The sequence below is a fragment of the Terrapene carolina genome, unplaced genomic scaffold, assembly GCF_002925995.2.
Source record: "Terrapene carolina triunguis isolate 2854851 unplaced genomic scaffold, T_m_triunguis-2.0 Scaffold131, whole genome shotgun sequence".
Classification (NCBI taxonomy): Eukaryota; Metazoa; Chordata; order Testudines; family Emydidae; genus Terrapene; species Terrapene triunguis.
Genome location: NW_020664482.1, coordinates 600,000 through 618,878, shown reverse-complemented (window position 1 = coordinate 618,878; position 18,879 = coordinate 600,000). Strand labels below are relative to the sequence as shown.

At 45.8% G+C, this 18,879-nt stretch overlaps 1 protein-coding gene across 5 annotated transcripts in view; it reads right to left on the bottom strand.

The window, feature by feature from the left end:
• TEX11 (testis expressed 11) overlaps positions 1-18,879 on the bottom strand; it is a 106,828-nt gene that overhangs the window by 46,748 nt on the left and 41,201 nt on the right. For 4 of the 5 annotated variants that reach the window (XM_026653050.1, XM_026653051.1, XM_026653053.1 and 1 more), the window contains 2 exons: positions 6,487-6,624; positions 2,244-2,364 (listed from right to left, as the gene is read on the bottom strand). In XM_026653050.1, coding sequence (XP_026508835.1) covers positions 2,244-2,364; positions 6,487-6,624 — 259 coding nt within the window. The remainder of the gene's footprint in view (positions 1-2,243; positions 2,365-6,486; positions 6,625-18,879) is intronic. The other variant, XM_026653052.1, reaches the window with a different exon arrangement.

Below are 18,879 nucleotides of genomic sequence, written 5' to 3'. Positions count from 1 at the left end.
CCCCCTGCTCAAAGCAGGACCAATTCCCAACTAAATCATCCCAGCCAGGGCTTTGTCAAGCCGGGCCTTAAAAACCTCCAAGGAAGGAGATTCCACCACCTCCCTAGGTAACGCATTCCAGTGCTTCACCACCCTCCTAGTGAAATAGTGTTTCCTAATATCCAACCTAGACCTCCCCCACTGCAACTTGAGACCATTGCTCCTTGTTCTGTCATCTGCCACCACTGAGAACAGCCGAGCTCCATCCTCTTTGGAACCCCCCTTCAGGTAGTTGAAAGCAGCTATCAAATCCCCCCTCATTCTTCTCTTCTGGAGACTAAACAATCCCAGTTCCCTCAGCCTCTCCTCAGTCATGTGCTCCAGACCCCTAATCATTTTTGTTGCCCTCTGCTGGACTCTTTCCAATTTTTCCACATCCTTCTTGTAGTGTGGGGCCCAAAACTGGACACAGTACTCCAGATGAGGCCTCACCAATGTCGAATAAAGGGGAACGATCACGTTCCTCGATCTGCTGGCAATGCCCCTACTTATACAGCCCAAAATGTCGTTAGCCTTCTTGGCAACAAGAGCACACTGTTGACTCATATCCAGCTTCTCATCCACTGTGACCCCTAAGTCCTTTTCTGCAGAACTGCTACCTAGCCATTCGGTCCCTAGTATGTAGCAGTGCATGGGATTCTTCCGTCCTAAGTGCAGGACTCTGGTTTTGGTTTGGTTTTTGTTTTGTTTTTTAAATAATACCACTAAAAATCCATTTGAACCTTTTATTCAAAGATGCAAAACTGACAGACACTTTTTGCCAGACACAGGTAATTAGTGTTGTTTGGCTCTGATATTTAGCATTTAACCCTTAAGGTACCTCAATGCTTTATAAAGTTCAATATCTTTTTAAAGACCAACTAGGAGAATGGGGAGAGATTCCGGATTTTTTTTTTTTTTTTTTTTTTTTTTGTAACCAAGTAGCAGATAAGAGCTGCAGTAAAAGAGTAAGAAATGAAAAAGACAGTACCCTCTGGAGCAATAGCAGGGATGAGGTGCACAAAGTAGCAATGTTAGGAACAATGAAGTTGGCTCTGAGTAATCAGACTTTCACTTTGATAAGGGTATATGAAAACTGTGAGCACAAAAGAAACAGTTACACCTTACGTAAAAATTGATATGTTAATATAATGTTATAGAAGTTAAACTATGAAAAAATGTGCATTTTCCTATGACATATGCAGTGTATATAATAGAAGGGGTGAAAAGAAAAAAAATGCAAGCAAAACATGCTACTTAATTAAAATTCTATTAGGGCTCCAAAAAGGAGCCACAATAGGTTGTGTTTTCTTTTTCAGATCGCTGTGTGTTTTGGAAGCAGGAGGCAAAAGTGGAAAGTAATCAAAACTCAGGTGGAAGTTCATTGTGTCCCTTTTAAGACAGAGTCTCTGGGCTCTGCTGATGGCTTTGGGTCCAAAAGCAAGCTAAAAAGCATCTGTGTTGATGCAAATTACCTAGCTGATAGAGGAAGGAGAGAACTGCCCATAAATGACAGCACAAAGGAGCTGCAGATAATGGACATACCTGGTCAGCAAACAAGCTACTTGTAATCAAGAAGACTCAGATTATGGCCCTCCAGAAAGGAAGGCAGAAAAAGGAGTCAAGCCTGAGAATAAGAGTAGACATCGTCTGAGGACCCCCAAGAGGCCGTGGACCACCGGTTGAGAGCCACTACCTAGAATACAATGTATGGAAGAAAAGGAGGGGGTTGGAAATGGAGACCTAAGAGATCCCATCAGAAAGTGGGAGAGAGGCGGACCACCCATCAAAAAACCTGACAGAATGGTAAGAGAGATAAGAGGAGACTTAGGAAAGTACAGTATCACAAAAGACCAGGGGAGATAAGAAATCAAGAAGAGGATGATCAACAATGTCAAAAGCAACAGAGACCCAGGAAATCAAGGATGCAACTGAGGCACTGACATTTGGCCAAGAGGAGGTGATTAGAGACTTTGGTGAGAGCAGTTTCAGTGGAAAGGGCAGAAGCTAGATTGGAGAGGGTCTAGGATGTAGCTGTGGAAGACAAACTTGAGACAGTGATGCAGATAGCATTTCCAATTAGTTTCCAGGTGAAGGGGAGAAAGGAATTTAGGGCATAGGTGGAGAAACAAGCTAAGTCAAAGGCAGCTTTTTTGTTGGGGAAAAAACAAATCAATAAAACTGCAAAATAATCATGTGTTCATATGTACACTGCAGCATATTACCCTTCTGATTGTTTCTACCTTTTTCAGTGTTACCCTCCAAGACCGCAACCTTATACACACTGAACTGAGTGAAGATGCTGCTGGGATCACACCTCTCTGCTTCCTTCACTGCCTCTTTTGCCTGTTGACAGAAAAGATTTAACAGGATTTTATCGCAGTCATGACAAGGAGTCCGTAACACACATTGTAGCGGGGTGAGCTCAACTGAGAGAGAAGATATTAATGATTATATACGTGCTGTATAAATCCACAGCTGTATAAATCTTGGTGTTTTACAGACAAAAATAAGTCCATGCCCTGAGGATCTTAAAAGTCTCAAGTTATCCAGAGCTGAAAAACAAAATAAAAGTCACAAAAATAAGCTTTTGAGCACATATAGAGGGACAATAAATGTTAATGTTGCAGTTAAACGTTTAAAACTCAAGAAATGCTAAAATTACAGTTGCAAACACACCCTTAATTCTGACCCCTTAACAATACAGTCGTTAATTCCAGGGTCACACACTGTTTCTCAACTGATACAGTATAACATCAGACCATTTTTTCCACAACCTTGAAAGTTTCTCCTTGTGAGCTAAGAAGTAAGAGTGAAATTCAACCCAGTGCAGAAGGCCAGCACAAGGCATAGGCTCTATTACAGTCTCACTGTGGTGACCCGCTGGATGGGGTGAAATTCACCTTGAATGAGGTAGCGGTCTGCAGAGCATCTTGTTTATAAATGACTCTCCTGGACTCTACTTGGCATACACAGCGTACATGGAAACAGAAGTTGCCACATATATTCAAGGTTAGATAATAGTGTTTTGCTTTGTCCCTGTCTAGTGGTGGCTGGGACAAAAAGGTTGATGAACTTGCTGGGCATCCCTGATTCTCAGATGTGGGTCATTCAGCTCTGGCAGTTCAGGCTCTTGCATTTAGATGTAGAAGTCCCAGGTTCAACCTCTGCTGTCAGAGTATGTATGGGGATTAGAGCTGGATGGACTTCTAAAACTCAGGCAAGCTTCCTCATCTAGGTGGAACATGTAACCCATACCCACTTAGTGTGATGCTCTGTCCCTCTCTAGTGGTGGCTGGGAAACATATAGAGATTGATGAGCTGGCTAACAGAGTGGGACCTTTTAATTCAGGCAGTCAAGGCTTCTGCTTTAAGATCCAGAGAGCCAGGGTTCTATGCTACTGCCAAGGACCCACCTCGGGGTACAGCATAAGTGAAGAAGGCTAGTAGTGCCACCAATAGTTAACACTGTCGGACACTTCAAAATACTATTTCCAGTTGCTTATAACGTTGCCAAACTTTGTCCCTTCAAGCTAGAATTTTCCATGCCGAGTGTCTGCCTCTGGCTGAATTTTTTTGGAAAGTTTCAGGTCAAATGGTTCAGCCATTTCTGAGAATGAGATTAGGGAAAATACATTGTTTGGCCCAAATTAAAAGAGTATTACAACCATTTTGTTAAGAAGTTCTAGAGCCTTCATGCTTTGGAGCAAGAATTTTAAACTTGTCGGGGCAGTTCTCCTAGTATCAGAGATGCACCTTTTGCTGTCCCTTGAAAATTTCGCCCAAATTTGCCAAGCTAGGAGCCTTTGAAAAGTCTCAATCTATAGATACTCAGTAGAGACTTCTTAGAGTTTGGCAGCTACATTTTCTGATGATTCCATCTACACTAAGCATGCTCCAGCCCAGCCTGGAGGTGCTGAGGACTTTTGCTGAAATTGCTCCTTCTATCGGCCAGGGGGCTGACGTGGCACTGGGCACAGCAACTAAGAGCAGGGAGACTGTCTCTCCTATGCTCTCAATGCTCCTGATGCTACCAAGCAGTCAGCATGGTGAAAGAGGATGCAGCCGAGCCTGATTTGAATTCAGAGGGATGAAGAATGGTGGACATAGGGTGACCAGACAGCAAATGTGAAAAATCGGGACAGGGGGTGGGGAGTAATAGGAGCCTATATAAGAAAAAGACCCAAAAATTGGGACTGTCCCTATAAAATCGGGACATCTGGTCACCCTAGGTGGACAAGAAGAAGGGATTGCAGGAACCATGCAGGGAGAGGGAAGTAGAAGTTGGGGCGGGAGGAGGGTGGATAGGCACAGAGGGAGGCAAGAGCTGGAGTGGGAGTGGGGAATGGGTAAGAGTAGAGGGAACCGCAGCCAATGGGAGCTTCGGGGGAGGTACCCACAGGCAAAGGCGGCGCGCTCAGCCCTCTGCCCCCCTTCCCCCAGGGGCCGCAGGGCCGTGGTGCCGGTCGCTTCCAGGAGCAGCGTGGGGCCGGGGCCAGCAGGGAGCCTGCCCTGGCCCCGCTGTGCGCTGCTGCCACCCCGGAGCAGCTCCAGGTAAGCGGCGCCAGGCCGGAGCCCTCACCGCGAACCCCTCCTGCACCCCGCACCCCAACCCCCTATCCTGAGCCCCCTGCTGCACCCCAAAACCCCTGCCCTGAGCCCCCTGCCACACCCTGCACTCCCTCCTGCACCCTAACCCCCAGCCCTGAGCCCCCTCCCGCACTGTGCACCCCCTCCTGCGCCCTGCACCCCTCTTCTGCCCCAACCCCTTGCCCCGAGCCCCTTCCTGCACACCGCACCCCCTCCCACACCCCGCACTCCCTCCCGCACCCCAACATTCATGGCCCTGCAAGCAATTTCCCCACCCCGATGTCGCCCTCCGGCCAAAAAGTTTGCCCACCCCTGCTGTAGCCACAAGAAAAGCCCCTGGTGGCCACATTTGAGAAATGCTGGTCTAAAGAACTCCAAAAAGCAACTCCGCCCTTCCAGAGACCAGACTCCAGTAAATTGTTCATTATTTTCCCAGCCTCTTTAACTCTCCCCTTTTCTATAAAGTCTTCAGTTCCAGAAATTTTACTGGGCTGGGACACATGAGGGTGCAGCACTGCTCCCCTAACATCTGTCATACACATTAGTAGAATACAGTGAGTTTCCAAGAGACTCTTACTGTGCTACAGGACCTGAGACTTGCAGCGTCAGGTTGGTGTGTACACAGGAAAGTGAATGCCCTCAACTTCATGAGAATATCACACTAGTTGCTGTGAGTCTAACTTCAAGGAGCAGCTCTGGCTGCACCTCACAGCATGTCTCTGCTCTCCATTCAGAATTAGAGACCACATAGGCAGTATCAGCAGGCAAGTTTGATTATTATTTAATCTGTTAGTCTTTAAGGTGCCACCAGACTCCTTATTGTTTTTGTAGATACAGACTAACACGGCTACCCCCTGATACTTAGCAGGCAAGTTTGTACATCATTTGTAAAGTACAAACATAGCTTAGAACTCCATCTAGTGATCACTTAAAGCAAGTGCTCAAGACGCTTTTTTAATTTAGACAAAATGAATTAATTTTGTAAGTCCTATCTTAAGAGTAGCAAGATTTTTAGACTTACACACAGATGATACTAGTTATGAGTCTGCTCTGGTGACACTAGTTGTTATGCTAAGAGGCACAAAGATAACTTGCGCCATGTGATCTCTCTAGGTCTTTACAGCTGTTAAAGCTCCCTCTCTGTAATGCATACTTCCTTGCAATCATTTTGTTACTCAGCTCATTGAAGTTAGTGGTCTGATGACATGCTGGAATATAACTTTACACAAGACAGTCCATTTACCAGTAACTCCAAGGCAGCCTTGCTATACAGCAGCTTTTCAACCACATCAGGCTCAAACTTCATGTCTTTCAAGGCCCTCCCAACTTTTCCACCTTTGTGTCTTTTTACATTGCTCCCCATCTGTCTGTTCCACCAGTGATGCAGTCATGCTGCTTCATCTCTCTGAGCTGGTGCACTTTGAAGAAAAAACTTCTACCATGATACCCTTAATAAATTACCCAACTAATAATGTCCATGTCAAGTAGCAAATGGGGATAGTTTTATATTTCCATTTTAAAACATATTAGTATCAAAAACATTTTATTATCAAGATGTGACAAATCTCCACTTTTGCCATTTTATTTATCTGCTGGACCGCTTCTCTCTACTATATCATTTCTTTACATTGTAAGCTGTTTGTGGCAGAAATCATGCCCTCTATTATGTTTGTACAGCATCTAGAAGTGGGGGGACCCTAATGAAAACAAATATATTAATAATTAAGTGGGTACATTTTTAAACCATAAAGTCCCAAGTGTAATCATGTAACTCAACACAGAAAAGCTATAGAACAAACTTCCATTCCCCTTTAACCTTTCACAATTTGAAATCAAGTCCCATTGACACTGCAACACCACACACACACACACAAATACTTTTTCAAGGTGTTTCAGATGAAAGTAGCAGGAAGCCATATTCCTCTGCAACTTAGCCAAGTTCTGATCTATCTGCCCAGATGAATAGAAGCTGAGAGAATAGTTATACCACTGAAGGGCTTCAGAGTAGTTTTTTGCCTAGAAAATTAAAAAAAAAAAATTAAAAACAGCCACATTGAAGTTTAAATTGACTACATTTTCCTAAGCTAAATACATCAGGCTTCATAAGAATCAAAAGGTTGAAATAGTCAAATACATTCATAGATTCCAAGGCCAGAAGGGACCATTGTGATCATCTAGTCTGACTTCCCATATGGCACAGACCACAGAACATCCCCAAAATAATTCCTAGAGCAGATCTTTTAGAAAAACATTCAATCTTGATTTAAAAACTGCCAGTGATAGAGAATCCACCATGACCCTTGGTAAACTGTTCCAGTGGTTCATCAGCCTGTTAAAAATTTACACCTTATTTCTAGTCGGGATTTGTCTAGCTTCAACTTCCAGCCATTGGATCGTATTACAGACTTTCACTTCATTAAATATAACAGGGTCTAACCAGCATGGTTTCTGCAAAGGAAAATCATGTCTTGTCTGTGAGAATTCTTTGAACGTGTCAATAAAGTAGTAGATAAAGGAGAATCAATTAACAATTTATTGAGGGCTTCAAAAAGCCTTTGGCTAGGATCCTTAAAGAAACTTAGTTGTCATGGGGTGAGAGGCAAAGTATTGTCATGGATTAAAAACTGCTTCGGAGATGAGAAACAGAGGATATGAATAAATGGTCAATATTCATCATGACTAAAAGTTAACAGCAGAGTGACTTAAGGTTCTATATTAGGTATGTGGTGTTTAAGATATTAATTAACAATCTGGAAAGGCAGGTAAGCAGTAAGGTAGCAAAATTTGCAGATGACACAGAGTTATTTAGGCTAATCAAGACCAGAGAATGGGAAACACAATGGTAGATGAAGTTAAGTGTTGATAAACACAAAGTAATATACACTATAAGGAACAAATTGAACTATTTATATACCTCATAGGGTTCTAAATTAGTTGTAATAAATCAAAAAACGGACCTGGGCATCATTGTGGACAGCTCAATGAACATCTTTGCTCAATGTGCAACTGCAGTCAAAAACGCCAACAAGATGTTAGGATGCAAAGCAATGGGTTGGTGATAATATAGAAAATATTATAATGCAATTATATAAATGAATGGTGCAACCTCATCTGAATACTGTGTACAGTACTGGTGACCCCATCTCAAAAAGAATATTGCAGAATTAGAAAGGCATTCAGAGGACAATAAATTATTAAAGACCTGAAAAAACTAAGATGCAGCACTGGTTGCCCTTCCTATTACTATACTATTAATGTTACCCAACAGTTCTCTTGATAAAACTCTGTTTTCAGTGACTTATAACTTTGCCAAACTTTAATCCTTTAAACTTAATTTTTTTATGCTATGTATCTGCCTCAGATTGAATTTTTTTAGAAAATTTCAGGAAAAACAGTTCAGCCATTTTTGAAAACGAGGCTACAGAAACATCTGTTGTTTTGCCCACGTAAAATAATTCTGGTGACTTTCTTTGAACAGCACTTTGGAACGGGGACTTAAAATTTGGCAGGGGTGGCGCTTGTGTAATCACTGTGAAAATCCATCCAAATCTGGCCAAGTTTTAAGCCTTTGAAAAATTACAGTTCGCGCATGCTCAGTAGAGATTTAGCTGCTAAAATCTCTGAAGATTCCATTCTCCATGAGTATACTCAATCCTCTCACAGCTCCAAGTGCTGGACAGACCGTGTATGCACTATCCCCACACAGCAACTGAATATGTTCCATCCCCTGATAATTCATACATGTGACAAGACTGTGCATGCCCTATCTCCACCGAGCAACCTTCCTCCAGCCCAGGACTAGGAGGCGAAGCTGGACTTTCCATGTAATGGCTGCTCCCAACGACTCCAGGCCAGAGTGGGGCTAGGCACTGGAACTAAGAGCACGGAGCCTCTCTCTCCTGTGCTCTCAATGATCTCCCTGCAGGCCCCAGATAGCATGAAGGAGGAAGCCATGTGATTGGAATGCCGAGGGGACAGAAGTCAGAGCATGGGGAGAGAAAGAAGTAGGTTGGGATAAGGAGCCTAGTGAAACTGGAACTGAGACTGGCTGCACAAGGAGACTGGGACTGGGAACTGAGGGGGGAGAGGAGGCTGGGTCCTAGTGAGAGAAACAGGGGTGGCGACCGGGAACTAGTTGTCGTTGGCTGCAGGAAGGAGTACTGAGGTCAGACAAGAAGCTGAAAGACGTGGGCAGACTGAAACTGGCAGGACAAAAAAAGTGGGACTAAGGAACCAGGGAGGAGAGGGGAGACAGTTCTGACAAGGTGCAGGAGAGAACTGTGATTGGCTGGGCAAAGAGACTGGGACAAGGAGTCAGGGAAGGGGGAGATTTGGGCAAGAAATGGAGGAATGATACTGAGATTGGATGAGGAGCCCAGGAAGGAAGACTGACTGGGAGCCAATGGGGAGACAAGGGAAAAACCAACTGGAGGAGGAACCAGGAGGGAGGTGGAACTGGGACTTGCTGGGCAAGGAGGAAAGTGGAGAGGAGGAGAGGAAAGTGATCAGGAACAGTCAGCATGGATTCACCAAGGGAAAGTCATGCCTGACTAACCTAATTGCCTTCTATGACGAAATAACTGGCTCTGTGGATGAGGTGAAAGCAGTGGACGTGTTATTCCTTGACTTTAGCAAAACTTTTGATACGGTCTCCCACAGTATTCTTGCCGGCAAGTTAAAGAAGTATGGGCTGGATGAATGGACTATAAGGTGGATAGAAAGCCAGGCTCAACAGGTAGTGATCAATGGCTCCATGTCTAGTTGGCAGCCAGTATCAAGCAGAGTGCCCCAAGGGTCGGTCCTGGGGCCGGTTTTGTTCAATATCTTCATTAATGATCTGGAGGATGGCGTGGACAGCACTCTCAGCAAGTTTGCAGATGACACTAAACTGGGAGGACTGGTAGATACGCTGGAGGGCAGGGATAGGATACAGAGGGACCTAGACAAATTAGAGGATTGGGCCAAAAGAAATCTGATGAGGTTCAACAAGGACAAGTGCAGAGTCCTGCACTTAGGATGGAAGAATCCCATGCACTGCTACAGACTAGGGACCGAATGGCTAGGCAGCAGTTCTGCAGAAAAGGACCTAGAGGTTACAGTGGACGAGAAGCTGGATAGGAGTCAACAGTGTGCCCTTGTTGCCAAGAAGGCTAACGACATTTTGGGCTGTATAAGTAGGGGCACTGCCAGCAGATCGAGGGACGTGATCATTCCCCTCTATTCAACATTGGTGAGGCCTCATCTGGAGTACTGTGTCCAGTTTTGGGCCCCACACTACAAGAAGGATGTGGAAAAATTGGAAAGAGTCCAGCGGAGGGCAACAAAAATGATTAGGGGGCTGGAGCACATGACTTATGAGGAGAGGCTGAGGAAACTGGGATTGTTTAGTCTCCAGAAGAGAAAAATGAGGAGGGATTTGATAGCTGCTTTCAGCTACCTGAAAGGGGGTTCCAAAGAGGATGGATCTAGACTGTTCTCCATGGTACCAGATGACAGAACAAGGAGTAATGGTCTCAAGTTGCAGTGGGGGAGGTTTAGATTGGATATTAGGAAAAACGTTTTCACTAGGACGGTGGTGAAGCACTGGAATGGGTTACCTAGGGAGGTGGTGGAATCTCCTTCCTTAGAGGTTTTTAAGGTCAGGCTTGACAAAGCCCTGGCTGGGATGATTTAGTTGGGGATTGGTCCTGCTTTGAGCAGGGGGTTGGACTAGATGACCTCCTGAGGTCCCTTCCAACCCTGATATTCTAGAATTCTATGAAATGAGAAGCCTGAGGAATGGAGAATGGGATTGGGGAGGCGAGTAGAATGGAACTAGGTCAAGAAGCCAGAGGTGGGAAAGAGACAGGACTGGAACAGAGGCAGATTGGAGGGGATGGGGGCAGAAGGGTGGATGTTGGGGACTATGGGCAGAAGAGTCTGCACCCACTGGAAGCACACCCCTCCAGAGCCTGAAATGGAACCCAAGAATCCTTAGTCTCACCTTTCCTCTGCTGTCAGCAAATAGCTGTGAAACTCACTAACAAAGTGTGTGTCCTATTCCCCTCTAGTTCTGGTCCACATAGAGGATGATGACATACTACTGGTATCAATTACTCTGTTAGTTCAAGTGGCAGAGGTCTGTACAGTGAATCTAAAAGTTCTAACCCTACAGATGAACCATGTCAGAGTCAGTATTATGCCATACGATGGAATTTGTTTTTTCAGTTTGTGCTGGAAAATTTAGGAAATTACACACAGAAAGCTGAACTACAAGAGCATTATTACGGTTGCAAAGTAAAGCACTCAAAGGTGGGATATTCCAGAATTCAGGAATCAGTGCCATCTCAATTCAGCCCTTTATGCATCTGTACTATTATACAGTCTTTAATTGCATGATTACATTTTTTTCTTCACAAGACCCTGCCTCATTTAGTGTACAACATGGGCCTGTTCTGGGGATGAATCAGGGTTGTGTAGTAGAGGAAGCTGTTGTCTGTAGGATCTCTGCCTCATTTGTTGCAAAGGTTGGAAGGTATGTAGTGAAGGAGGCAGGGGACTGGAAGAAGAGAAAAGATGGTGTCATGGCTAAGGCAGTTGCTGCCCTGAAAAAAAGGATTATTTTCCTGCCTTTGCCACAGAGTTCCTATGTAATGCTGGGCAAGTCACTTAACCAAGCTTTTCAAAGGTAGTCACTAATTGTGTGTTCATTTTCAGGGTGCACAACTTGATACCCTGGGGTCAGATGTGCTGAAGTGCTAAGCACTCACAGCTGCAACTGAAGTCAACGGGAAATACGTTTTGATCATACAAAGTGCTAGTTAATGCCAAATTCACTGAAAAATCAGGCCCTACTTATCTCAGACTGGGCAACTAAAATTAGTGGATGCTTTTGACCTTAATCTCTCTGTGCCTCAGTACCATCCCTTCACATCAGAAGGGTGTTGTGAAGATAAATTAACGTTTGAGATGCCCTCAGATACTATAGCGATAAGTGCCGTACAAAAATCCAGGAGGAATTTAATAATTCTGTCTTCAGTGCAAGATTTAGATGCTGTTCAGCAAATAAAGCACGGGGTCACACATTGAACAATGAGGACAAAACAAAATATTGAGTAGCTGCTCATTAAGAGAGCACTGTCCATCCTGTGCACTCAATGAGAAAGAGAACTTGTGGAAAAAATAACATCTGATCATGCAATTAAAGATTGCATCATATACATACACACAAGGGAGGCAAATTCAAGTAGCACAGGCAGCCTTAATTCTGGCATTTCATAACTTCTGACTGCTTTACTTTGCAACCTTAATAATTTTCTTTTAACATAGTTTTTGCGTGTTAATACTGTAACTGGAGGTTCTTCAAGATGTGTGATCCCTATCTGTGTTCCACATGTGAGGGTACACATGCGCACCATGCACATGAGTCCAGAAATTCTTCAGAGTAGTGTCTGCTGGCCTCCACATGCACAGTAGCTATCCTCATGCTTCAGACCAAGAGTATAAGAGGCGGTGCAGGTCAAAATCTCTCCAGTTCCTCTTTTTACCGCAAATTCAACAGGATCCAAAGCAGAAGGGATGGAATGCGGGTAGTGGAATACAGATAGGGACAACATATCTTGAAGAATCTCCAGTTACAATAAGTATCCTCCACTACGTCTTCGAGTGATGTACCCTATGTGTATTCCACACGAGTGACTGGCAAGCAATGTTCAGACTGGAGGTAGGCACGTGGAAGCAGGTAGCAAAGATGCTTGTGATACACTGCTGGATCTGCAGCCGAGGCATGAACTAGAGTGTAACATGTCACAAACGTGCAGACAGAACTCCAGGTGGCCGCCCTGCAGTAGGACATCAGATAGGAATGCCGTGGAGGCAGCTTGTGCTCGCATGGAGTGAGCTATAACACCTTCAGAGGGAAGAATTTTTGCTATCTTGTAGCACTTTAAGATTTATCCCGAAATCCACTTAGAAATCCTCTGGGAGCATATGGCTTGCCCCTGCAATCTCTCTGCTATGGCGATAAAAAGTCTGTGTTTTCCTAATGGGTTTGATTCTTTGCAGGTAGAATGCCAGAGCATGCCAAATATCGAGGGAGTGAAGTCTCTTGTCTTCAGAGGAAGTGTGGAGTTTTGGAAAAAATACAGGTAGGTATATCATTTGATATGGAACTCAATGTTAGGGAGAATTTTAGAGTGTAGTCAGAGAGAAGCCTTTTCTTTGTGAAACACTGCATAAGGAGGATCAACCATAATGGCTCCGAGCTCGCTGAGCCTCCTGGCTGAAGTGATAGCCACTAAGAACACCATCTTCATAGAGAGGTGTCATGGCACATGTCACCAAGGATTCAAAAGGTGGGCTTGTGACTGTCGACATGACAAGGTTAAAGCACTAGTGGGAAGGTCCTGATCAGACCTTTTATAAATTGTACTGTAGCAGGATGAGTAAAGGTGGAACATCCTTCCACCGAAGGGAAGAAGGCACTAATTGCTGCAAGATGTATTTGCAGTGAACTAATAACAAGACCTGAAGTCTTCAGGGACAGGAGATAAGCATGCTGGTAGTCCTAGACTAAGGTATCTGGAGAATGTTGGTGGAGTTGCACCCAGGCCAAAAAGCATCTTCATTTGGCCAAACAGCAGGTTCTAGTAGAATCCTTTCTATTTTGGTTAAGGATCTTCTGAACAGGGACCAATTATGAGCGCTCTATTTCTGAAGCTCATTCAACGTGAGGCCATGAGGTGGAGTGAGCTCAGATTGGGATACTTGATTTCCCACCCGCCTCCTGGGTTAGGCGATCCGGGAATGGGAGTATCCTGATTGGTGGGCGGCCAGACATGATTAGAAGTTCCGTGAACCAGAACTGTCTGAGTCAGTAGGGGGCTAGGAGAATGATGTTGGTCTGTCATGTCGTATCTTCCCCATGACTAGTGGAAATAAAGGAATGGGAGGGAAAGGCATATCTGAAGCCATTCGCCCAAGACAGCAGAAAAGCGTCGCCCTGGGAGTTGTGACCCATGGTTTCTCTGGAACAATACAAGGAGATGTGACAGAGTGCTGGGCAACAATAGCTGAGCAAGCACTCTGGTCATTGCAGCTCCAGTTAAACACTGCAGAACAGACCTGGTTAAGAAGAGTTGTACCTAATTGGTGGGTGAAGGAAAACTGGAAGGCTAATTAACCCATTAGGCAAAGGATACAAAAAGGCGTAGGAGGGGGGAAGCACACAGAGAGAGGGAGAGATTGCTCTTCCCTGCTTACCTCAGGAGCTGAGGGCCCCCTCAGACCGTAGGAGTAAGGCTATATAATGTATAAGGGGGTGGAAGCCAACATTGTAAATAAACTGCACCGGGTGTTTTACCAGCATAAAGCTCTTTGAGCAGTTTGTGGACTTGAGCAGAGGCAGGAGCGAGTGGGCCCTGCCACAGGAGAACATTTTGTTCATTACGGATGCAAAGAGGTTCCATAATGGAGTGTAAATATCTCACTGGGGCCATGTCGTGAATCTCCCATTTGTGGTCTGCTAAGAAGCTTCTGCTTAGTTAGTCTGCAAGGCAGTTGTGAATACCAGGAAGGTAAGCAGCATCTATCATGATTGGTTCCTGACGCACCAGTTCCAAAGTCTGACGGTCCCCAGGCGGGCCTTGGGCTGATTCTGATGTTTCCTCCTGGGGGCTGGAGTATAAATCCCCAGTGTGTACAGAGTTAATCTTGAATCCTTTAGTGAGTGCAGGGACTCGTCCATTTTCTCATTAAAGAGGTTGCACTTGTCAAAGAGGAGGTCCTGGATGGTGTTTTGGGCCTCCCTAGGAAACCCTGACGATTGCAGCCAAGAGTCCCCCCTACGACTAAACCAATGGCCAAATTTCTGGAAGCTGTTTTCTGCAGTGTCCACTGCAACCTGCAGGGCCTCTTTTGCCACGAGCTTCCCTTAATCTAAAAAGAGACTGAAATTGGGCCCTGTCCTTTGAGGGAAGCTTATCTCTGAAGTCTGCAAGCCTGGAATAGTTATTAAAGTCGTATTTAGCTAACAAAGCTTGGTAGTCAGTGACATGAAATTTCAGGCCCGCAGAGAAGACCTACTTCCCCAGGAAGTCCAGTCTCTTAGAGCCTTTATCTGCCACAGTGGCCCTTTGATAGTGTGACAGAGCTCTTTCTGTAGCCATCTGTAAGTTCAGAACAAGATGGGAAAATAAAAATTCATCTCCTTTGGCAGGAACAAAGTATCAGCTCTTAGCTCTTTTTGGTGTAGGGGCACAGGATGCTGGGCTGTGCCTTACCGCTCTGGCTAGTTCTAGTATGGCCTCATTGATCAGAAGGGCCTCCTTAATCAGTCCCTGTGGTTGTAAGATGGCCAGGAGCTGGTGTTGAAGATCCTGGACCTCCTCTAATGGGATCTGTAGGTCACTGGCAACTCTTTGTAACAGCTCCTGGTACTGCCAGTGGTCATCCAGCAGAGAAGACAAAGAAGGGGTAACCACATTGTCCAGGGACGATGAAGAGGCACTCGTCGGATCTGTCAGGACCTGTGGATCTGGTTCCAGTTCTTCTCCTCGTACACCAACGGATCTGAAGGAGAAGGGCCCAGACCCCTGCCATAAGGATCCCACTTATCCCAATAAGGCCAGAAAAAGGAATCGATTGGTTGCAGGGGATTCCAAGGGAAACAGGGTGTGGGAGGTCGTACCTGGAGAAAGGGTTAGTGTAACCCCTTGACCATCAGGGCTTAAGTGTCTCTGGGGAGATACTGGTGCAACTGATATAATGCCTGCATCTGTAACTTTCACTCTATGCATCCGAAGAAGTGAGGTTTTTACCCACGAAAGCTTATGCCCAAATAAATCTGTTAGTCTTTAAGGTGCCACCAGACTCCTTGTTGTTTTTATCTCCTCTGACTCATCCAAGTCAGAGAACCGTTCCATCAGTAGTGGCAGAGCGATCAGTGCCATGGCACTCCTGACAGATGATTGGAAATGGGACTGCTCCTGGGACATTGATATGGACTGCTCCTCCGAAGTTAGGACATTCCTCAAGAGGGCACGATTGGAAAGAAGTGGAGACTGTAGATAAGGGAGGAATATATCCTCCGGTATTATGTACGCCTCCGTAAACCCAGGTGTCCGAGGGCTTCCAGCAGTCAAGTCTGAAGGACTTGGTGCATCTGCAGCAGCCAGACGGTCTTTAGATGAACAAGGAAGTGCCAACAATAGATCCAGACCAGCACTTGTAGGTGGAACTGGCGAACATCTGTCCTTACGCTTTGGTACTGAGGTGACCAACAGAACCAGCAGATCTTTCCTTTTATATGCCTTTCCCTCCAATCTGACGGTCTTCTGCAGAGTCAATTCCTTAGGTTCTGTAAGCATCATCTCACCCAACCTGGGCAGTCTCGGGGCGGAAGCACGTTTGCCCATGAGAGTTCCCTAGAAGAGGAGTCGTTGGGCTTATATGTAGAAGGCTCCACTCCACAACACATGCAAAGGCACTGCTGGTCAATTGAGGCTGATGTACCGGGGTGGGAGGGTCTCCCTAGCCCAGATCAGAGAGGGTCCTCATAGCCTTCTCTATCAGGTGTTTTTGTAGGCGAAGCTCCCAGACTTCTGAAGTTCTGGGTGGGAATGAATGACTGACACTGCACTTTGCAGCAATATGTGCCTCATTCAGACAGTACAGGCACCATTGATGTTCATCACTGATGGAGAAGGAGCAAGGGCAAGAGATGCAATTCTTGAATCCCGGGACTCTGGGCATAATTCTGGAGCCAAGGAGTGGTTTCCCAACTAGAGGGAAAGAAATACTCTATGCTAACTATAAACTTTCACTACTAACTACTAAGCTAAGATATATAATTATTTACATTTTTTTTCTTTGCAGGTTATACAATGGAGTGGAGGAGGACATGATTCTGACTTAGTCCATGCAGCAATAAGAAGAAACTAAAGAGGTTTCAACCTGCACTGTCTCTTACACCCTTTGTTGGGAGCACAAGGAGAGCTACTCCGTGCGTGCGGGCCAACAGACACTGCTTTGAAGAATTTCTAGACTCAGGGACATGGTGTGCAGGCATACCCCCACGTGTAGAATATACATAGAGACCATTACTCGAAGTAATGAGATTGTTTAACTCAGAAAGGAGATGAATAAGAGGGGACATCATAAATGTATATGAAATAATGACAGGTCTAAGGAAGGGAGATTGGGGGCTTCTGTTCTTCCTGTCCCATAATAAAAAGAATGAGGGAACATTCAATTAAAGGTGGCAAATTCAAAACTGATAAAAGATTTCTTCACACAATGTGGAATTAGATTGTGGAACAAACTGCCACAAAATGTCACTGAGGCCAAGAATTTAGCAAAACTCAGAGTGGGATTTGACATTTATATAGGCAAGTATCCATAGCTACAATAGTTAATGATAACAAATTTATGTATGGATATAAAACGTCACACTTCAGGGTTTTAATGAATCTTTAACTATTAGGGATCAGGAAGAGACCTTCATGGGAGGCAGATTACCCCACGTGCTACAATAGGATTTCTCGCACCTTCCTCTCAAGTATCTGGTGCTGATAATTGTTGGAGATATGATACTAAGCTAGATGGACCTGTGGGCTGATCCATTCTGGCAATAACTATGTTCCTATTCTAAAACCCTAGAAACAAGATTATTCTCAAGTTTCTGATGTGCTGTAGAGCACCTAACTGCTTGGAAATAAAGAAAAACATATTCTCTGCCTGGATCAGGGATCTTAGCATAACTTACTTTCCAACTAGGAACAGCCACAGCAAACTAGCCAAGAAAAGTGACTTTAAGACAGTGGCCCCACCCAGGAACTCTCTCCTATGGCAGGATGTGCCATGACAGGCACACCTGCTTCAAGGTCCCCTCAATCTAGCCATGAAAAAAATATAGTCTCTCCCAGTGTCCACTTAAAATCCCACCTCTGGGCATAAATTATTCAAATACACATGCAATAATCCACAGAACCCTCATGATAAAACTGTTTTCCCAATTTCCAAAATAAAACATAAAAATGTACAGGGATTTTTCAAGGGAGGTTGTGGAAGCTCCTTCTCTGGAGGTTTTCAAAAGGAGGATGGATAGCCATCTGTCTTGGATGGTTTAGACACAACAAATCCTGCATCTTGGCAGCGGGTTAGATTAGATGACCCTTGCGGTCCCTTCTAACCCTATGATTCTAAGCTCCACACCCATGAGTCCACCAGTACTTGGTTCCCAGTTCCTTTCTGCCCTTGTTCCACAGCCACCCACTCTCCAGGATATCCACCTGTGACTAGTTTCAGGATTCTTCTGCCCACAACATGGGTCAGTGACTCAGCCATTTTTATCCTCCTGGCATTGGCTCTTCAGTTCAGGAAGGTCAGCAAATTAGCTCCTGCACTGGCTCCCAGCTCTCAGCCCCTTTCAGTCTCCCACCACTGGCTCTGTACCTCAGGTAATCAGCAAACGAGCCCCACTTCCGGCCTCCTACTGTGCGCTCCATGTCCATAGGCAGCGGCGGCTCCAGGCACCAGCGCTCCAAGTGCGTGCCTGGGGTGGCAAGCCGCGGGGGGCGCCCTGCCGGTCCCTGCGAGGGCGGCAGTCAGGCAGCCTTCGGTGGCATGCCTGCGGGAGGTCCGCCGGTCCGGCGGATTCGGCGGCTATTCGGAGGCGGGTACGCGGAAGCCGCGGGACCGGCAGACCTCCCGCAGGCATGCCGCCAAAGGCAGCCTACCTGCCGTGCTTGGGGCGGCAAAAAAGTTAGAGCTGCCCCTGTCCATAGGTGCCAACTCCGTGGGTACTCCAGGGGAAAAAAATGGTGGGTTCTGAGCATCCACCAGCAGCCCCCCCCGATCAGCTCCTCCCCTGCCCCCAGTGACTCCTGCCCACTGGCAGCCCCACCGATCAGCACCTCCCACCTGCTGCGATCAGCTGTTCTGCAGGGTGCAGGAGGTGCTGGGGGGAAAGAGGGAGGAGCAAGGACGGGGTATGCTCGGAGGAGGGCATGGAATGGGGCAGGATGAGATGGGTGGGGTGGATCAGGGGCAGAAAGAGGCAGGGCAGGGGCGGGAAGAGGCAGGGTGGGGGCGAGGCCTTGGGAGAAGGGGTAAAGTGGGTGGAGCTGGGGAGGTGCACCCTCCGGCACATTAGAAAGTCAGCGCCTCTGCCCATGTCACAAGCATAGATCTTTCCAGCAGGCTGGAGGAAACTATAAAGAGGGGAAGTGACATCATCACTTAGCCTCACTCCCCCTACAACTCAAAACCTGGAAACACGTCTAGAGGACAAAG